This window comes from Capricornis sumatraensis, chromosome 8, assembly GCF_032405125.1.
Source record: "Capricornis sumatraensis isolate serow.1 chromosome 8, serow.2, whole genome shotgun sequence".
Classification (NCBI taxonomy): Eukaryota; Metazoa; Chordata; class Mammalia; order Artiodactyla; family Bovidae; genus Capricornis; species Capricornis sumatraensis.
In genome coordinates, this window is record NC_091076.1 from 21,192,920 (window position 1) to 21,214,380 (window position 21,461).

The 21,461-nt window shown below is 45.1% G+C and overlaps 2 protein-coding genes across 8 annotated transcripts in view; one reads left to right on the forward strand and one right to left on the reverse strand.

The window, feature by feature from the left end:
* FAM118B (family with sequence similarity 118 member B) overlaps positions 1 to 9,836 on the reverse strand; it is a 48,122-nt gene extending 38,286 nt beyond the window's left edge. For all 6 annotated transcript variants that reach the window (XM_068978168.1, XM_068978167.1, XM_068978165.1 and 3 more), the window contains exon 1: positions 9,806 to 9,836. The gene's annotated coding sequence lies outside the window, so the exon portion shown is untranslated. The remainder of the gene's footprint in view (positions 1 to 9,805) is intronic.
* A 170-nt stretch (positions 9,837 to 10,006) lies between these two features.
* RPUSD4 (RNA pseudouridine synthase D4) lies at positions 10,007 to 20,288 on the forward strand. Of its 2 annotated transcripts, none has more exons than XM_068977904.1 (7): positions 10,007 to 10,201; positions 10,573 to 10,738; positions 12,210 to 12,411; positions 17,362 to 17,455; positions 17,534 to 17,678; positions 18,918 to 19,015; positions 19,713 to 20,288. In XM_068977904.1, the coding sequence occupies exons 1-7, from the start codon at positions 10,007 to 10,009 to the stop codon at positions 19,950 to 19,952; spliced, it is 1,140 nt and encodes a 379-aa protein (XP_068834005.1). In that variant the 3' UTR covers positions 19,953 to 20,288. The 2 variants fall into 2 exon arrangements, with proteins under 2 accessions (XP_068834005.1, XP_068834007.1); XM_068977906.1 differs by having other exon boundaries at positions 17,362 to 17,435; positions 17,607 to 17,678.
* The last annotated feature ends 1,173 nt before the right edge of the window (positions 20,289 to 21,461 follow it).

Genomic DNA, 21,461 nt, shown 5'->3' on the forward strand with positions numbered 1-21,461 from the left:
AGAACAAGAGAATGAGTAACCAGCCAGAACATAGGGACGTGGCTAAGCTTATGACTGTGTGTGCGCTCAGTCATGTCCAACTCTGCGACCCCATCGACTGTAACCCACCAGGCTCCTCTGTCCATGGGATTTTCCAGGCAAGAACACTGGAGTGGGTTGCCATGTCCTACTCCATTAGGACCGTAAATTAGCCGATATTCGTTTCAGGATTTTTTTCTCTTAATAAAAATTAACTGAAAAATATTCTCTTTGATCTGCAAATGAACTGAGAGATAAAAACACTGTTTATACCTGAAACTAGAATCTGAAAGCTCCAGAAAGAGGCTATCATCTGCTACAAGGGCCACTGGAGCTAGAATGGCTAGGCTGACTTAGAAGAAACAGCCTGAACAGCACTGCTTTGCAGAGCCCTTGGCATCAGTCTTAAAAAGTAGCCAGTGAAAATAATTGAGGAAAAAGCTGAGAGCAAAACAGGTTAGGAAGACCTAGAAACATACTTTCATAAAAAGCGAAGGAGGTCAATGCAAGACCGAGGAGTCAGAGAGAGCAACAACAGAGGGCTGGGCGGCCTGGGTGCCGGGGGGACACTGCTCAGGAGTGGGGTGGGGTGGGGAGCATCTTTCTTTTCTGAGAAAAGGACTGGTCACATGTAGGCACCTGGGGAATACGAAAGGGACAGTGAAGCAGAAAGAGCAAGTGATCCCACCTGGAGAGAACGCTGTGGGTATTTTCGTTTATAAGGAGAAAAGCAGTTTTCAGGAGGAACTTCTGGGGCAAGTTAAAGCATCCTGGTTTCATGCTGATATCAATTCAAAAAACAGGATTCTTAGGAGCTTGCCCCTGCTTCTACAGGATACATTTTCTTACATGCAAGTCCCCTTCATGGTTTTGTTTTGTTTTCAATTTTTCTTCCTTTGTTTACCTTAATGTTTTATAGAAAATTATGATGGGCCCTCTTTGGAGCTACTGTATCCATACGACAAGAATGGACGTATGAAAAAGGATCAAAGGAAAAGAAAAGATGGGGAGAAAAATCACAGAAATGATAGAAGAAAATGTCCCAGGATTGCAGGACATGAATTTTCAGAATAAAAGGATCCACTGTGGACCAAGAATGGCAGAAAAGGAAAGACCCACACCAGGATACACCATCATGGAACTCCAGACCATCAGGAATGCAGGGACTGTCCTCAAACTCCCAGTGAAGGTGAAAAGAAAAACCGAACCAGCAGAACAAGGGGATGCAGAAACGGTGTGAACCTCCACACCTCAAAAACACTTACAGACCCTGGGAAGTATAAGGACACCTTCAAAACTCTGAGAGAAAAGCACTTCTAGCTTGGGACTCGACTCTACTTCCAAACTATCAAACAAGTTTGTGGGCAAAATAAAGTCCTTCAGATATTTCTTAGGACGTAAGGACGTAACCAAGACATGTGACGTCATGGAGCCAGTAATCCCTTGAAGGGGCCCAGGAGGAGTAACCCCATGGAGCCAGCCCAGGAGGAGAGTGAAGGTCCGTTTCTGAATGAGACTGACAGGGAGCAGCAAAGGGAGGAGGAGGAAGACCGCAGGCTCCAATAGGAAAAACGGAAGGGATGCATCTGAGCACACAGAGGGTGTTGCTGGTAAGAATGTGACTCACACCTTGGAGCATCCGGAAAAAAAATTAACTCTGGCAAGTAAAAAACCAGGCACAGGTGAAGCTACAGAAGGCCGGGCAGAGCAGGAGCACCGGGCTCAGCGGCGGAGGACTCGGGGCAGAGGTGCAGACACAGGGGTGCTCCCCGGGCAGGGGTGAGGGGGCAACACCGACCCCTGGGCCCGGACCCAGCCCTCACTGAGCCCAGACTCCTGGAGGAGTGACCTGCTGTGGCTTCCAGGTACCTCAGGCGACTCTTCCCAAGCATGTTGGGGAAATGCTGACCAGGACACTGGATCAGTCAACTCAGAATTGATTTGCTTTTCTAAGTCAGTTAACAGTGCAGCTCTCCCTTTAACAGCTAATGCAAGTTATTTTCATTAAACCAAAAATATCATTAGGACAAATGCAGCATGTTCCAAAAGTCAAAGATAAATAAACACACACACACATCCAATCGACATCTTTTTATACGGTCAGTGAATCTATGGCAAAGAAGATAAGGATACACAATGGGGAAAAGACATCCTTGTCAACAAATGGTGTTGAGAAAACGGGACAGCAACCAGCAAATGGTTGAAACCAAACCACTTTCTTACACTGCAGACAAAAACAAACTCAAAATGGATTAAAGACTGAAATGTAAGATCCGAAACCAAAAGATTCTAGAAGAAAACACAGGCAGATCTTTGACCTTGATCTTAACAATTTTTTTTGGATCTGTCTCTTCAGGCAAGGGAAACAAAAGCAAAATAAACAAATGGGACTACATCAGTCTTAAAAAAGTCTTTGCACAGTGAAGAAACTATCAACAAAACAAAAAGGCAGCCTACTGAGTGGGAGAAGATACTGTATTTGCTTCGATCAGAATTAAAAAGATACTGTATTTGCAAACACATCAGATAAGGGTTAATACCCAAAATATACAAAGAATTCACACAACATCAAAGAAACCACCTGACTAAAAAATGGACAGAGGACCTGAACAGACCTTCTTCCAAGAAGATACACAGGTGGCCAACAGGCACATGAAAAGATTCTCAACATCACTAACTATCAGGGAAACGCAAATCAAAACCACAACGGATACCATCTCGTACCTCTCAGAATGGCTGTATCAAAAAGACAAGAAATGACAAATTTTGGTGAGAACGTAGAGAAAAGGGGACCTTCATGCGTTGCTGGTAGAACTGTAAACTACAGAAAACTATATGGAAGTTCCTCGAAAACCTAAAAATAGAATTGCCAAATAATCCAGAGATTTCACTTCTGCGTATTCACCCAAAGGAAACAAAAACATGAATTCAAAAAGATAACATGCGCACCAATGTTCACTGCAGCATTATTTACAAGAGCCAAAATATGGAAGCAACCTGAGTCCACTCATAGGTGAATGGAATATTACTCAGCCCAAACAAAAATGAAATCATGCCACCCACGACAACATCTAGAGGGTATATTATGCTAAGTGAAATAAGTCAGAGAGACAAATACCATACGAGTTCACTGATACATGCAATTTAAACAAGCAAAAACAAAAATGAATCAAGCCCAGGGATGTAATATACAGCACAAGGAATATGGTCAACAGCAGTCTAGTAACTTTGTATGGGGACAGATGGGTACTAGACTTATTGTGGTGATTTCATAAAAATGCAAACATCAAATCACCATGTAGCACACCTGAAACTAACATAATGCTTGCATATACTGCAATTTAAAAAGTCATTTCTGACTCACTGTGAAATTTTTAAATGATAACAGAAAACAGGTTTATTCAACTTTACGTAACCATCTGTTGCAAAGACCTTCCTGAATTTCTCCAGGGATCCTTATATCCTTTGGCTTTTATCAACATCATTGAATAGTCCCTTAATTTTCCATCATCCATGTACTGGAAACACAGTTTCCAGGTTCACCCTTCCAGTGTATATTCCTTTTGCCATAAGACACTTGGTCATCTTCATTTATACAAATGCCACAGAACACACAGTTCTTAAGATGTTGAATGCTCCAATGTAACATTCCTGTTTTACAATCATAAAATGCTGTCTGAGTGCCCACTACACACTAGGAACCAGACATATTTATCTTCTTGCTCATCACAACAATTTTACTAAGTATCATTAATTCCATTGCACATATGACGAAACTGAGGTTGAGATTAAATGCTTGTAAATAATAAAGTGCAAGATGCAAACCCCAGTCTGTTTTAGAAGCTCACGTTGTTTCTGGAATATCACACCTGCCTCGTTTCCTGCAAGTTCTGGAATGTCAGTGATCATCTTGTTGTTCACTCCGTCCCCTTTCCTAATGAGAAATTTAGGGTCCAAAACTTTGAAGTGATTCCCCTAAATGGCAGAATTAGACCAAATTCCTCGGCTCTTGACTCCTACTCTATTTTTATTCCACAAATCTATGCACCCGGTGCTATACGAGGTGCTGGACAGAGCTAGCTTTTATTACTAACTCTGTGTTGGGCTCTACTGTGCTTTAACCTGCACTGACTCACTCAATCCTCAGGGCGGTCCTAGGGCATAGATTAATTCCATTTGACAGGATGAAGAAACTAAAGTGAGAGAGCTTAAGTAACTTTGCACACGGCTACACAGCTAGCAAGCAGCAGAGCTGGTCTGAAACCCAGTCTGTCTGACTCGAAGTGTAAGCTCTTAGCATCCGCAAGGTGGACAGTTCACATTCTCTCTTCTGAATGCCCATATGGTTTCAGTCTTCTAATTAAAAGTGTACACAGGATGGGTGGACCCTTCTTGAATCCAGATGATTCAAACAAATGAACTGTTAGGAAGTGAAACCAACAGGAAAATCTGTGCACTGACTGGTTGCTCAGTAATACCCAGGAACGTATTTTTTAAGGTGTGATCACAGTACTGTGCTTATGTTGAAAACTAGTCCTTATCTTTCACGGATACATACCCAAGGGTTTACAGACGAAATGATTATTTCTGGGATCTGATTCAAAACCATCTGAGAGTTAACGGTGGGATGGAGAACAAGACTGGCCTGGTGCTGGTTGGCTTGAGAGGCTAGTGATGGGTACATGAGGTTTATTAGTTGTTTTCTATCATGCAAATGTTTGAAAATTTCTACGATTACGAAAGAATGCGTGATTTTTTTTTAAAAGGCAACAAAACTCATGATATTAACACTATTTGGAAAACAGAAATATGAATGATTTTCCTTCTACTTTTTTATTTTCAATTTTCTATAATACTTTTATAATGGAAAACATAAAATAAGCTACTTAAAGAAATTCCCTATTTTCTCAAAAGAGCCAGAGCAAGTCCACCCATAATCTAATGAGGTTAAAGTATCATGACAAATGGATTTCCCACCTCTTAATCAGTTAACTACCCATTCATACACTTTAAAATGGGCCACTTTCTGAGGACAAGTACAGTCTTTTTTTTTTTTTTTAATATTTAGTATCTATTTGGCTGTGCTAAGTCTTATTTGAAGCATGTGGGATCTTCGATCTTCATGGCAACAAGCAAGATCTTTAGCTGAAGCACGTGGGATCTAGTTCCCCAACCAGGGCCAGAACCCCAGGCCCCCACATTAGGAGCACAGAGTCTCAGCCACTGGACCACCAGGGAAGTCCCCAAATATGGTCTTTAAATGGGCCAAGAGCACAAAGGCACACAAACGCAGAACAGATTACAGAGAGATTTAACAAAAATAACAATGGTCACCTAGATTGATGGCAGTCATCACCTGGTAGTGTGGTACACACGTTGAATTATAGTGCTGTACAACTGAATCTTACATGATAATAATAGTAAAGAGAATGGAAACCCCCAAAACAGATATGGTCAGGTAAAAATGGGCGATGATTCAAGGGATAATATATAACATGCTTTGGTTTAAAAGCAGAACAAAACTAACTAGTGATACTGTTACTCTTGAGAGTCAGGCAGAGTTTGGGACAAAGACCTTGAACGTGTAAGGCTGCCCGCTGCATGGACCTTAGCACAGAGAGCTCCTCCTCGCCTGTGTATGGCCAGCGGGGGACAGGACAGCCACAGCTCCCGGGACAGCTGTCTTCTTCCTCAGTGACACAACAGTAATTTCCACATGTCACAGTATGAAAATAAAGTTTAGGAAGTAGTGGCTTAAGCTCAAACTGCCCTGACCATTGAACAAAAGCTGAATAAACGTGTAACAAGGGGCAATGGTACATCGTAATTTCTTTTTGAAATGTTGGCACAGAAAAAAGCACACACCATGTTATAGGTCAATACCATTGTTTCTGGTTTTTTGTTTTTTTTTTTCCTATCTGCACTCCCTCCCACACCCCACCAGTGAAATCTGAAGGTGTATTCCAGCAGCATTCAATGAAGCAAACCTCCGAACATAAATGTCAGCTCAGGGGCGTAAGGTTAAACTGTGGGAACAGGAGCAAAATCCTGAATCCCTGTGCCAATGCTAAACGTATTCAAGGTAAGTCTGACATAAATTCCACTTGATAAGAAAGAGACATACTTAAGTGCCAGTGGATGGTAAGTCTTCATAGAGTAGGAGCTTAGAGCTGATAAGGATCTTCTTTTATTATTAATTTTTTCATTGCACCTCACAGCACGTGGGATCTTAGTTCCCTGACCAGGGATCAAACCTGCACCCCTGCATTGGAAGTGTGGAGTCTTAACCACTGGACCACCAGGGAACTCTGAAAAGACAATAAACTGAAGCCCAAATTACTCACTTAAGTTCACAAGCAGCTCAACTGGGGCCAGTTCCCAGCTGCCAACAACTGCACTTCCCAGGACACCTCCAGAGACCTCTTGCTAATTGCCTCTTTGAATCTCTCTAAAACCATAAAACAATCTCCAAGCACTTCCTGCTTTGCAGGGAAACTGAATCGCTGGTTAATCTGCAACTAGCAAACCACTGTCAAGGAACCAGAAGTTAACCTCATGCCACTAATTAACCTTAAATTTGTGAAATTTAAACACAATTCCCTTTATTAGTCAGTTCCTGTTTATATTTATGAATTAAAAAGAAGGCTTTGTCATTCCTGCACAGGATAGAAAATATTTTTAAAAGCAAACTATCATGGTCTTCTTTATATAGTTATGGGAGAGACACATATGATAAGTATATCAAGATCTATGTATAGAAGCCATGTTTGTACTCTGTAAGAATGAAGACATCACTACTAAAATTCCCCTCCTTGTACTGAGAAAACAGTCCAGACAAAAGAGGCCTCAACCAAAAAGAGAATATGAGATTGGTGGAGAAGCAGAAAAATCAGCTACCAAGACAGGATCAACTGAATGAGGAAGAGGAAAAAGACAATATGTATCTCTGCATAAATTCTTTTTTTTAATATAAATTTATTTACTTTAATTGGAGGCTAATTACTTTATAATATTGTATTGGTTTTGCCATACATCAACATGAATCCACCAAGGATGTACACATGTTCCCAATCCTGAACCCCCCTCCCACCTCCCTCCCCATACCATCCCTCTGGGTCATCCCAGTGCACCAGCCCCAAGCATCCTGTATCATGTATCGAACCTGGACTGGCGATTCGTTTCTTATATGATATTATACACGTTTCAATGCCATTCTCCCAAATCAACCCACCCTTGCCCTCTCCCACAGAGTCCAGAAGACTGTCCTATACATCTGTGTCTCTTTTGCTGTCTCGCATACAGGGTTATCGTTACCATCTTTCTAAATCCCATATATATGCGTTAGTATACTGTATTGGTGTTTTTCTTTCTGGCTTACTTCACTGTGTATAATAGGCTCCAGTTTCATCCACCTCATTAGAACTGATTCAAATGTATTTTTTTAATGGCTGAGTAATACTCCACTGTGTATATGTACCACAGCTTTCTTACCCATTCATCTGCTGATGGACATCTAAGTTGCTTCCATGTCCTGGCTATTATAAACAATACTGCGACGAACATTGGGGTCTGCATAAATTCTTGTGTACTGAGAGCAACTTTATTTCAATAACCAGCAAGTGCCTAGACTCACAGGATAAACATTAAGGAAACAAACTTCTGTATCCATATTGACTAAAGCTGTACTGTGATATCAAGCAAACAAAACTCTTCAAATTTCTCTCACAAAGTTTCAACAAGAATAATCTCAAAGTTCCTTCTCCAGAAAAAAAAGAAAGGGGAACCAGTGTTTTTATTCCTAGGCACTATAGCGTATGCCTTGGGTTAAGGTGAAACCCAAGAACACAAGGTCTGAGTCACTGACAATGACATCTGAGTAGGTTCTTCATTTTGTTTCCTGCCACAAAGAAAATTCTGCAGTCACTTTTTGAACACTACTAAGGACAGGTTAAGGCAGAAGTAGGTTCCCCGGCCCTGACACGAAATAAAAGTCCTTCACCTAAAACAGGCTTGTAATTAACGTAAGGACACAAACTTAAGTCCTGATGTCCAAATTTTAGAGTCCCTGGAAAGGAGGCTTCAGGTATCTATGAAACGTATAATGTGGGACTGTTTACTGAAATTAGAAACTGGGTCTGGGGCATTATCAGTAAAAGGTGGTAATTCTCAACTTCTATACATCTGTGTCTTTCCTGTGAATCTGCGGAGGAAAAACAGTAGGAGAGACAGAGGCTGTTTCCCCATTCTCCCTTGAAATTCTTCACGTTTATAACCATTACCTCTCATTACAGAAACACACACAAGCTTTCTTTCCCCCTCTTTACAAATATATCTACTCCTTCCTCCACTCTTTAGATAAATGGACAGAAATCAGATGATTCAAAATGTTCAGACACACCTAATACAAGCCTACAATGCACCTCACCCAGTCCAAGGATATTTGTGAGTTTACTCTGCACCAGATAAGGGGATTAAAAAAAAAAAAAAAAAAGAATGAATGAATCCTTAAGGCACTCACTGTTCAACAGCAGCTGCCAACTGATACATCTTGACCTGCACAACTCAAAAATCAATTTAAACTCAAAGAACAGTATGGGGTAGGGAAGAAGACCACTGAACCAAGCACAGCCTTACTACTGCCCACCTAGTTTGCAGCATCCTAGCCGATTTCCCTGCTCTCAAAGCCCCCTCCTTTTCAATATGTCCTGCGTTCAACTGTCAGATTCATTTCTACCTTTCAAGAAGTCTCCCTCCCGCTCCAGAAGCTTCACAGACTCCTTAGATCACAGACTCACATCTAGATCAAACTCTTCTTCAGGTTAAAGTTCTTCTACAGGCTAGCTCCACTTACCTGTTCAACTCTGTTTCATGCTAATCCTTTTTAGGGGGGTAGAGCACAAGCCTAGTTTCACTAACTCGTCTGGCAACCTTCATGCTCAGCAGTAACTGTTTCCTCTATCGCCAGCACAGACCCATTCGCTTTCTGACATCCCTTTAAGGCTCGGGCATCATCCTTAACAAATGGCAGGTGTGTCCCAAGCTACTTTTATAGTGTTACTATCCCAACCAGACGTTCCTCTTCCCTGCCACCCCTCAGTGAAGTCAAAAAGTCTTGACTTCGTTAAGTCGTAAGCAGTATGGGCATGGGGGTCCCAACGCTGCACTTTGTAAGAGAAAGGGAGGGTCTGGAGAGACTGCAAACGGCGGAGAAGGAAGTGAAGGAAGGAGAAATGGGAAGGGAAGGTTCCTGCTCCGTACTTTGTCTTCTCTTTGGAAGCCGCGGGGGGGGGGGGGCGGGAGTTGAAGGAGGAGACTCCCAAGAAATGAATTCTTGAAGACGGCAGAAGAAACTCAAGGTGCTCGCCAGGAAGGAAATATAGGCCCCTGGGTAACGGAAGGGGCTCCCCATCACCCCTGGGAGAGAAGGACTAGTTACAACGTGAAACAAAGAGGTTGGGAGTCAGGAGGTGAGGGGTGGAGAGGTTTCACTGATCCCGCATCTCCGAAGGTCGAGCCATAAGGAAAGGAGAAAAGACGGGAGGCGTCCCTCGGGGCAAGAGGGACAGGGTGGGCGCCTCAAGACCGCTCTGGGGCGAGCATTCATGGGGCATCACTTCTACCAGGCGCGGGGGCGGGGAGGTGGTTTTGAGTGGGGTCATCTCTCAAAAGGAGAAACGGTTTCCCGAGACAGGGATCTCCGAGAACGGAAACCCTGGGTCCGCAGAAACGTTAAAGCTTTGAGACACCGGCATTCCGCAGTCCCAACCCGGCTTTCGCACACACTCACCGCGTCTCCTCCAAACGCCACCGCTCCAGCTGCAGCTACCGGCCGGCGCAGCCGCACTCAGCTCGCACCGCCCCCACGTGATGCGCCCCGGGCCCCGCCCCGCCATGCCCACGTGACTCGCAGGGCTCGCCCACCCGCCCTCCCGCCTTTCGTTGCTCTCCTCTGGGCGTGGTCTTGCCTCGCCCCTCCCTTCTCGGCAAGATGGCGGCGCCCGGCTGCAGCGCGCCCGGCCTCTGGGTCCGGCGCTCCGGGCAGTGTCTCGGAAGTCTTTTCACCCTCTACTCAAAACCACTTTGTTCCGCTGCTGCTGCTGCTGCTGCCTCTCGGCCCCTGGATGCTCAGCGATTAGCAGAGAGACTCCGGGCCCAGAAACAGCAACAAAAGACGAAGGAGCCGGTGAGTCCAGAAAGACCACAACTCCCAAGAGGCAGTGCGCTCACTGGGGTGAGGGAGGGAAGTAGGCGGGTCCTCTGACACCTGTCAGGTAAATGTCGAGGGCTTGTGGTGGGAGAACTGGGAGAAAGCGAAGGGGACAGCTAAGCAGGGTGCGGGATCTTCCTGTGGGCTGGGTCTTTGGCTCCTGCCGACCCCAGCCTTAAGCCCTACTTGGGGACCAGTGGGACAGACACGCACCCCTGCTCTCAAATTACTCGAGGAAGGCGCTCATCTAGTGCAGAGATACAGGCATTCCCTTCCCAAATTCTCACCCAGATTTAGTGAAAGACCTCCTCACCGGACATTGCCCGTCTCTCCTTCTCTTCCCCTAGGCGCCCACAAACCCTGTTCAGCGAAGAGTGCGAGAACTAGTGCGGTTCACAGAGCAGCTGCAGCGCGTCCACCCCAACGTGCTGGCTAAGGCGCTGAGCCGGGGAATTGTCCATCAGGACAAGGACCTTGTGGTCATCAATAAGCCCTACGGTCTCCCTGTGCATGGTGAGGAGCACGTGGCGGGGAAGAGGGAGGGGCGCTGCTGCTTTCTGTTACAAGGAAGGGCAACTCTGACATTACTCCCGGGGCTTCCTGAAGCTTTGCTTTCAGAGTAATTAAACTTTTGTAATGAAACTCCAGTACTTTGGCCACCTCATGCGAAGAGTTGACTCATTGGGAAAGACTCTGATGCTAGGAGGGATTGGGGGCAGGAGGAGAAGGGGATGACAGAGGATGAGATGGCTGACTCGATGGACGTGAATCTGAGTTAACTCCGGGAGTTGGTGATGGACAGGGAGGCCTGGCGTGCTGCGATTCATGGGGTCACAAAGAGTCGGACACGACTGAGTGACTGAACTGAACTGAGCTGAACTGAACTGAAGGATACTAACCTATGTAAGACACCAGAGAGGACACAGAGATAAATAAGATGGTCCCCATCTTCCAAGCATCTGGCAGCCAGCAGTATGGAATTTGCTGTGTGCCAGCCTCCACCAGGGATTTCTATAGAGGACCAAGGCTGTGTAGTTCCTGTGTTCAAATTATTTTCCATCAAAATTGGGAAAAAGGACATAATATGTGTTGGTGTATAACTAGCAAAACCCCAGGGCACCTCGACCCTAATGGACACCTCGACCCTGATGTTTTTTATTTTCAGAGATAGCTGGAGTGAGTCAGGAAAGATTGATAGAAAAAATGCGATTGTGGAAAGGGTTTTGCTGGAGGGAAAGGCATGTTTTAGCTACACGTACAAATGCTTTGGGGGGAGGTACAGAGATGGTTGTACATGAAAACAAGGAATTAAGTTAGACATTGCCTAGTGCTTTGTGTGTATTTTTTTCTCTTGATCCTTCCATTAAGTTTCTTTCCTTTTCATTCCCCAAGAAATAATTATTATCCTGATATTCACATTTTGTAGATAAGAAAACTAAAAGTTGAAAAGGGTAAGTAATGTCTAAGGTCAATGGCTAGTTAGGAGGCTCCATAGAACGGAACCCAGGAATGCCTATCTTTCAACTCCTCCGTAATGCCTCAGGAGGGCCTTATGTTCTTGCATTTCTCACTAGGGTTTACTTGGCAGATTCTCAAGCCTGTGTTTATATAGTGAAATATCAGGCCTCCTCATTTTGGTTGCTAATTTTAGTTTGAGTACATAAATACCTTTAAAAAATTGTTTATGTCTGAGGAGAAAGCCACATACCTTGGAATCTTGTTTCTTAAAGTTTATTATGCATGTAAGTCACTTGGGCGTTTTGTTAAAATGCAGAGTTTGATTCATTATCTGGGTTGGGGGCCTGAGATTCCTTTCTAGCAGGTTCCCCGGGCGTACTGACATGTTGCTAGTCCCTGGACCACACTTCAGTTTTACTGCCCTCAAGAGCATCTGCTGTTAATCCAGTAATCTGCTTTTCCCAAGTCGAGGTCTTTGATGGGATCTTTCCCTGGCCACTCAGGTCTCTGGCTCTTTCCTTCTCAGGTGGCCCTGGGGTCAAGCTCTGCATCAGTGATGTACTGCCTGTCCTGGCAAAGATACTTCACGGCCCCAAGGCAAAGCCGCTGCACCTGTGCCATCGGCTGGACAAGGAAACCACAGGTGTGATGGTGTTGGCTTGGGAAAAAGAAGTGGCGCATCAAGTCCAAGAGCTGTTTAGAACCCGTCAGGTGACAAAGAAGTACTGGTACGAAACCTGTCAATAGCGGTCGAGGTGGTGTAGGCCCTCTTTCATTTCTTCAGCTCTTCTTACATCAGGAATCCCTGGTGACAGAAGGCACTGTCTTAGGATCTCTGGACATATAAAAATTATAGGAAATAGATTTAGTGCTTAGACTATTAGAGTCTGATAGTATAGTGGTTCCTAATTATGGCTGTACATAAAAATTATTAAAAATTAATTATGCAAGTAATATGATTTGATTGTTGTGGTAAAATGTCAGACAACATGGATAAAGCAAAAAAAAAAAGTCCTGGAGAATTCTTTCATTCTATTATTCTCGTTCCTTCCCTTGGGGTAGTTTGGGTTTTATTCCTGTGGCGCTTACTCATCCTATTTACATACGTGTCTGATGCAGTTTCGATCCCTGAGTTGGGAAGATCCGCTGGAGGAGGGCATAGCAACCCACTCTAGTATTCTTGCCTAGGAAATCCCATGGACAGAGGAGCCTGGTGGGCTACAGTCCACAGGGTTGCAAAGAGCAGGACACGATGGAGTGACTGAGCACACTGATATGTATACTGTGTGTGTGCGTATGTGACATTGTACAGTGTACACTGTACTTTTCCGACTTAACTCTTCGTCTGTAGACGTGTAACTCACGTTGGTGCATATAGACTTACCTCAGTTTTTGTTTATTTGGCTGTGCTGGGTCTTAATTGCAGTGTGCAGGATCTTTGATCTTCACTGTGGCATGTGGAATCTTCAGTTGCAGCATAGGAACTCTGAACTGTGGCATGTGGGATCTAATTCCCTGACGAGGGATCGAACCCAGGCCCCCGCCATTGGACCACCAGAGAAGTCCCAATCTTAGTGTTTTTTTAAATAAATATAATTTATTTTTTTAATTGAAGGATAATTGCTTTACAGAATTTTGTTGTTTTCTGTTAAACCTCAGCATGAATCAGCCATAGGTATACGTATATCCCCTCCCTCCTGAACCTCCCTTCCATCTCCCTCCCCATCCCACCCTTCTAGGTTGATACAGAGCCCCTGTTTGAGTTTCCTGAGACATACAGCAAATTCCCATTGGCTATCTGTTTTACATATGGTAATGTCAGTTTCCATGTTACTCTCTCCATACATCTCACCCTCTCCTCCCCTCTCCCCATGTCCTTAAATCTATTCTCTATGTCTGTTTCTCCATTGCTGTCCTGCAAATAAATGCTTCGGTACCATCTTCTTAGATTATGTATATATGTGTTAGTGTGTGATATTTATCTTTCCCTTTCTGACTTACTTCACTCTGTATAATAGGCTCTAGGTTCATCCACCTCATTAGAACTGACTCAAAGGCATTCCTTTTTATAGCTGAGTAGCATTCCATTGTGTATATGTACCACAACTTCTTTATCCATTCATCTCTCAATGGACATCTTGGTTGCTTCCATGTTCTAGCTGTTGTAAATAGTGCTGCAATGAACAGTGGGATATATGTGTCTTTTTCAATTTTGCCAACCTTAGTTTTTTTATAGAAGAAAGGTACATGAGCAAAAATGAAACCACTCCTATCCCCATCTACTCAGTTTCCTGTTTCTGAAGCAGTTGCTGTTGCTAGTGTCTTGTGTAAACTTGTAGAGTTATGTGGGATATGTATAAGCAGATGATTGTATGGCAGCATATTTTGCATTGCTTTGCAACCTGCTTTTTTCACTTGGAGGGAGAAGGCAATGGCACCCCACTCCAGTACTCTCGCCTGGAAAATCCCATGGACGGAGGAGCCTGGTGAGCTGCAGTCCATGGGGTTGCTAAGAATCGGACACGACTGAGCGACTTCACTTTCACTTTTCCTTTCATGCATTGGAGAAGGAAATGGCAACCCCACTCCAGTGTTCTTGCCTGGAGAATCCCAGGGACGGCAGAGCCTGATGGGCTGCCGTCTATGGGGTCGCACAGAGTTGGACACAACTGAAGCGACTTAGCAGTAGAAGTTTTTCACTTGGACAGTGTATCTTGGAGGGCCTTTTGTGTTGCACAGTTAGAGCTGTCTCCTCTTCAATGGCTTTATTGTATGTATTCGTTGTGTAGATATATCATAACTTCCTTATTGATGTTTAGGCAGTTTTCAATTTTTCAAAGCCTCTTGCAAAGAATATGTGAGTATATCCTTAGGACAAATGCCCAGAAATGGAATTACTGGGTTGAAGGGTGCACACTTTATAAAATTTGAATAGTTACTACCCAAGTTGCTCTCCAAAATGATGCTGCTGGTGCTGCTAAGTCGCTTCAGTCAAGTCCAACTCTGTGCGACCCCATAGATGGCAGCCCACCAGCCTCCCCCATCCCTGGGATTCTCCAGGCAAGAACACTGGAGTGGGTTGCCATTTCCTTCTCCAATGCATGAAAGTGAAAAGTGAAAGTGAAGTTGCTCAGTCGTGTCTGACTCTTAGTGACCCCATGGACCGTAGCCTACCAGGTTCTTCCGTCCATTGGATTTTCTAGGCAAGAGTACTGGAGTGGGGTGCCATTGCCTTCTCCACCAAAATGATGATGTCAGTTTTTATTCCCACTAGCAGTGATGAGTATCCACTTCGCATTATGCCTGATCAATTCATTTTTAAAAGGTTTGCCACTCTGTTGGTAAAAATATATATGCTTTATTTTCTGTTCCCCTGTTAACTGGTGGTGTTGGCTGGTTTTGTGTGTATGTGTGTGTGTGTGTGTTTATCAGCAGTTTGAGTTTTCCTTTCTGTGAACAGACTGTTTTCTTTTGCCTGTGTTCTATAAGGTTATTATTTTCTTTTTGATTGGTGAGCAGTCTTTTCATATTTTGGATGTTTGTCCTTTTTGTATTATAGATTTTGAAGTTGCTTTGCTATCTTGGGAACCTTAAAAAAAATCTATATGCTTGAGACCCACCCACAGAGGTTCTGATTCATAAGTCTGGTGGGTGTGAGGTTTAGGTATCTGTATCTTTAAAAAGCTCCACAAATGACTCTGATGAGGAATGAAGTTTTGAGAATCACCTCAATGAGAGATGACAGGTAATGGAGCAAGTTTAGCATGGTAGCTAAATGCTCAGAAAGATCTGTGTTCAGCTCTCACCTGTGTTATTTACCAGTGTGAGACTTTAGGTAAATTATTGAGCCTCTCTTACTAGATTTGGGATTCTTTGAGAGCAGGGATTTTTTTTTTTTTTTTTCCTTTCTTTCCTTTTTTTTGGTTGGGGCATGCGGTGCACACAGCATGGCTTAGGGAATTTTCCCAACCAGGGTTTGAACCCAGGCCCCCTGCAGTGGAAGCATGGAGTCTCAACCACTGGGTGGCCAGAGAAGTCTGACCAGTAGGGATTTTTGTCTTATTCATCCATATAAAACCAGTGCCTACCTAAATCATTGCCTGTTTACATTCAGTGAATATTTATTGGCTGAACGTTTTTGAGCAGGAGCATTAGGTCATTAGGAAGGGTCATCTAGTGGTTATAAATCAGTGTAAGTATGGTAAAATGCACCAGATAGCAGTCTGAGCTGCTACCAACCTGCAGCTGGGTGTCCAGAGTGTGAGATGTTATATCTGAGAGGGCTTTTGACTCCTGGGCCAGCAATTCTGTTTTAGGCTGATTGACCTGGAGGAGGTTTAAACGTAAGGACAAATCAGAGTCTTCTACCTGTCTGCGGTGTGATAGACCTCCAACAAGAGAGGTTGGGAGTGAGTTACTGAACTGTGTTTGGGGTTCCTGTGACTTTTGGAGCACATTTCCTCCATGTTTTATCTACCTGACAAATAGAGCAGGAGCAGTCCTATGAATTTTTCATTCAGTTCGTTTTATTTATTCATTTCTTTCCTATGCAACTTGAACTTACCATCTTTCATCCTTTAAAAAAGAAAGATATAAATGATACAAAACTATATTATCCCCCTTTAAAATGAAACTGCCCATACTCACTTTTAAAGGCTGGATGAAAGACCATGTTACTAATATAATTGTTTTTGTTTGTTTTCCTGTTTCCCACCCCCCACCCCCCGCCCACAGTATTCTGCAATCAGCATATTTACTTTAGTAGCAGAAAAGATAGGTTTGTAAGAATAGTGACAGCTGTCAGGCTAAGCGCTATACCAAGAGATTATTTGGGACCCTCTGACCCTCAGAACTCGCTATCAGTTCAGTTCAGTTCAGTCGCTCAGTCATTTCTGACTCTTTGCAACCCCATGAATTGCAGCACGCCAGGCCTCCCTGTCCATCACCAACTCCTGGAGTTCACTCAGACTCAACGTCCATCGAGTCAGTGATGCCATCTAGCCATCTCATCCTCTGTCGTCCCCTTCTCCTCCTGCCCCCAATCTCTCCCAGCATCAGAGTCTTTTCCAATGAGTCAACTCTTCACATGAGGTGGCCAAAGTACTGGAGCTTCAGCTTTAGCATCATTCCTTCCAAAGAAATCCCAGGGCTGATCTCCTTCAGAATGGACTGGTTGGATCTCCTTGCAGTCCAAGGGACTCTCAAGAGTCTTCTCCAACACCACAGTTCAAAAGCATCAATTCTTTGGTGCTCAGCCTTCTTTACAGTCCAACTCTTACATCCATACATGACCACAGGAAAAACCATAGCCTTGACTAGACGGACCTTAGTCGGCAAAGTAATGTCTCTGCTTTTGAATATACTATCTAGGTTGCTCGTAACTTTTTTTCCAAGAAGTAAGTGCCTTTTAATTTCATGGCTGCAGTCACCATCTGCAGTGATTTTGGAGCCCAAAAAAATAAAGTCTGACACTGTTTCCACTGTTTCCCCATCTATTTCCCATGAGGTGATGGAACAGGATGCCATGATCTTCGTTTTCTGAATGTTGAGCTTTAAGCCAACTTTTTCACTCTCCTCTTGTAGTACAGAAAGTCCAGCATGACGCCTCTAAGTAGCCAAATAACCAAGGAGCACTTCCTCATCTTCACGGCTCAGGCAGGGTTTGTGTGTCCCCCCAGGGCGATCACCGTGCGCGTCCCGGTGCCTGAAGCGGGAGTCGTGGACATCCCCATCATCGAGAAGGAGGCGCAGGGCCAGCAGCATCACCACAAGGTGGGTCGGTGAGCACCTCTGGAGGGACGGGTTTTCTGCTCGTCCTTTGAAGTCACGTCTCGATTTCTTTGGCTGCAGATGACGCTGTCCCCGAGCTACCGCGTGGATGACGGGAAGATGGTGAGGGTTCGGAGCAGCCGGAACGCACAGCTGGCAGTGACTCAGTACCAGGTGCTGAGCAGCAGCCTGTCCGCCGCCCTCCTGGAGCTCCAGCCTATTACCGGTGAGGGTGCTGTTCTCCAGCGGGTGGCAGAGCTGTGGGGCTCCTCAGGGCTTCACACAGGGTCTCGTGCTGGGCCCTGCCCTGCCTCTGAGCCCCCGGTATTATGAGGTGCTGAGGTTGTACCAGAGTGTGCTTCTGATGCTGATCCAAGGCTGGGAGCTCTCATGGGGATGGGATTGTGAAAAACAGTAGCGTAAGGATGTGAACAGTTTGCTTACGTTTATTTAAAAATTTGCAAACGGGTTCCTCAAAAAGATGTCTGTCCACCACTGTTCATAGCGGCACTATACACAGTAGCCAAAAGGTGAACACAACCCACATGTCCATCAGCAGATGATTGGAAAGACATGGTGGTACTTCATGCAGTGAAATATTACCCAGCCATAGAAAAGAAGCAGGTTCTGACACGTGCTTCAGCTGGATCAAACCTTACAGACACTACACTAAATTAAAGAAGCCTAGCGCAAAAGGGCACACACTGTATGATTCCACTTATGTGAGATACCTAGAGTCATCAGGTTCGTAGAGACGGATAGCAGAGTGGCGGTTACAGGGGCTGGAGGGAGGAGGGGGAGGGGAGTTACGGTTTATGGGGACAGGGTTTCAGTTTGGGGCGAAAGGGTTCTGGAGATGGACAGTGGTGATGGTTCCAGAGCAGTGTGAATGTACTTAATGCCACTGAACTGAACGCTTAAAACGGACTAAAATGGTAAACCTTGGGACTTCCCTGGCGGTCCGGTGGTTAGGACTTCAAGCTTCCACTGCAGGAGCACAGATTCCATGCCGCTTGGGGAACTTAGGTACTGCATGCCGTGCTGTGCAGCCTTAAAAAAAAGAGATAATTCCTAATGAACTACTTTCAAATTCTGTTTTTAAAAAAAGTTCAAATTTTATGTATATTTTGCCATAATATAAAAATAAATGTGCCAAGTAGTACTATTTAATGTTATACGATAAAGTTATTTTTTAAAAAAGCGAAAAGCATGCAGCGATAGACCTCAAGTTGATTGGAGTGGTTATGTGTGGTGGAAAGGGAACTGTGACGGGGAGGGGTACTTAGAGGCTTAACGGTATTATTTCCTAATAGCTCATCATTTGTTATATTATCCTTTACCCTTCATTGTAGTTGGGGTTTTGCCAATTTTACTGTGCTTTGATTTAATATGATTAGAAGCAGATGCCGCCAGTGGTATCGTTTCTATAGGTAATCACAAGTCTCCTCGCTTTCCCTTTTTAAAGGAATAAAACATCAGCTTCGCGTTCACCTGTCTTTTGGGTTGGATTGCCCAGTCCTTGGTGATCACAAGTACTCAGACTGGAACAGGCTGGCCCCTCAGGTAATATCTTTTTGACCCAAGATGTAACAGAATAAGGGAGAAAACTTACGCCTTCCCCTTGTTAAGTCCCTAAAGTCAGTTGCAGCAAAGGCGTGTCGATGGTTTTCAGACACAGCACCCTGCCAGCTGGGCTTCCCTGGTGGCTCAGCAGTAAAGCATCCACCTGCAATGCAGACATGGGGGTCACGGGTTCAGTCTCTGGTTCAGAAAGATCCGCTGGAGGAGAGCATGGCACCCACTCCAGTATTCTTCCCCAGAGAATCCCATGGACAGAGAAGCCTGGCAGGCTACAGTCCATGGGGTCACAAAGAGTCTGACACAACTAAGCAACTAAACAACAGTAATCCTCCTGCTAGCTCTTTAGGTTAGGGAGAAATTCAGAAGCAGACAGGAGACATTTGAAGGCTCAAAGCAGCCTTTCATGCTATTGCTAAAGAGCCTTGGTGGAAACTTGTTTTTCACTGTTATAGCTCATTCTCAGAAAGCCAGAGAACTGGCCAAAGAGCGCTTTCCCAGTGTGGTGGGTTTTCTGTCACGTGGCTTCTGAACCCTTCCTAGAGATGGTCCAGAACCAGGCTGTCCCTCACTGTCATCCAGGGGGGTCAGTGATGGGGCCTGGAAGTGGAAGTCTTCTACCCCTGGCTGCTGGTCAGAGGTGCCTCCGGCCTGGCTCTCACGAGCTCTTTCCTTTGTGTAGAAACTGTCTGCCGGGATCCTGAAGAAGCTGGGGCTGCAGCAGTCCAAGGCCCGCCACCTCCCCCTGCACCTGCATGCCTGCCAGCTGACCCTGCCTGCCCTGCAGCCCCAGAAGGAAGAACTCAACTTGCTCTGCAGGCCTCCTCGCTACTTTGTCAACTCCCTGCGCCGTCTGGGCTTAAAGATGCCAAGTCGGGACCATAGTGCGGGTGATGAAGCCGCACAGCCAGGAGCCCAGTGAAGACGGTCAGGCAGTCTGCCCTGAATTCTTCACTTTGTTTAAGGGACTCTGCTGACTTCTCACCGGGGCCAGACTCCAGAAGAGCCAGGTGTGAAGAGTTGGAGAAATCACTGCTTCGGGGCTTTTACTGGAGGCTAGCATCTGTTTCCCACCACTCTGGTCACACTCTGGGAAAACCAGCAGGCAGCTTCTCTGCCTCCAAGTCAAGAGTCCAGGATCAGGAGAGCGAAAGCCCGGGACTGCTCATCCGGCATGGTTTTTACCCAGCAATGAAGCACTTGACCTATCAGGACGGTTCCTGTGGTTGGAGAGAACGTGATGGTTATCTAGCTCAGAGAGGGATTCAGGAGCAGTTTCTGTCCTCATGGAGGTCACAGGACCGCTCAGCAAAGCCTTTCTGCTTGATTTGTTCAGTCCCAGATTTTTAGAAATATTATTATTGGAGTTCGATCGCTTTACAATGTTGTGTTGGTTTCTGCTGTGCCACCAAGTGAATCAGCTGTGCGTATCCATACCTCCCCTCCCTCTTGAGCCTCCCACCCTCCCACCCCTCCAGGTCATCGCAGAGCGCCGAGCTGAGCTCCCCATGCTACACAACTGCCTCCTGCTAGCCATCTACATTTTCCAGACGGTAATATACAGATGTCAGTGCTACTTCCCAGTTCGTCCCACTCTCTCCTTCCCACCCCGTTTCTACATGTCCACCCTCTACGTCTTCATCTCCATTCCTGCCGGGCAAATAGGATCAGCTGTGCCATTTTTCTAGCTTCTATCTATAGGCATTAATACACAATATTTGTTTTCCTCTTTCTGATTTCATTCTGTATGGCAGTCTCTAGGTCCATCCACATCATTACAAATAACCCAGTTTCTTTCATTTTTATGTGTAATATTGTATATATGTACACATCTTTATCCATTCATCTGTTGATGGATCAGTCGCAGATTCTGTAGACAGTGGTCAAGGATTCTCACCTGGCTCAGCCCAGGAGCCTTGCTGTGCGAGTGATTGTGGAGCCTGTGAAGGGGTGTTCAGTGAGCAAGGAAAGCAGGTGTAAACGACGGGCAGGTAACAAAAGCAAGTAGAGCAGGCAGGGTGTTAGGCCGTGATGGGAGCACCCATATACCTAAAGAGGGCAGCAGTTAGCTCCAGCTGAATGTCACTCCGGGGGAACAGATTTCATAACTTTTTTCAGAGTGAGGAAACCCAGCCATTCATGTGAAATCTGCCAGCATCTCACTACCTAAGTCAGGTAGCTTAGATAGACTGCTGCTGCTAAGTTGCTTCAGTTATATCCGACTCTGTGCGACCTCATAGACGGAAGGCTCCCCTGTCCCTGGGACTCTCCAGGCAAGAACACTGGAGTGGGTTGCCATTTCCTTCTCTAGTGCATGAACGTGAAAAGTGAAAGGGAAGTCGCTTGGTCGTGTCCGACTCTTAGCGACCCCATGGATTGCAGCCTACCAGGATCCTCCATCCATGGGATTTTCCAGGCAAGAGTACTGGAG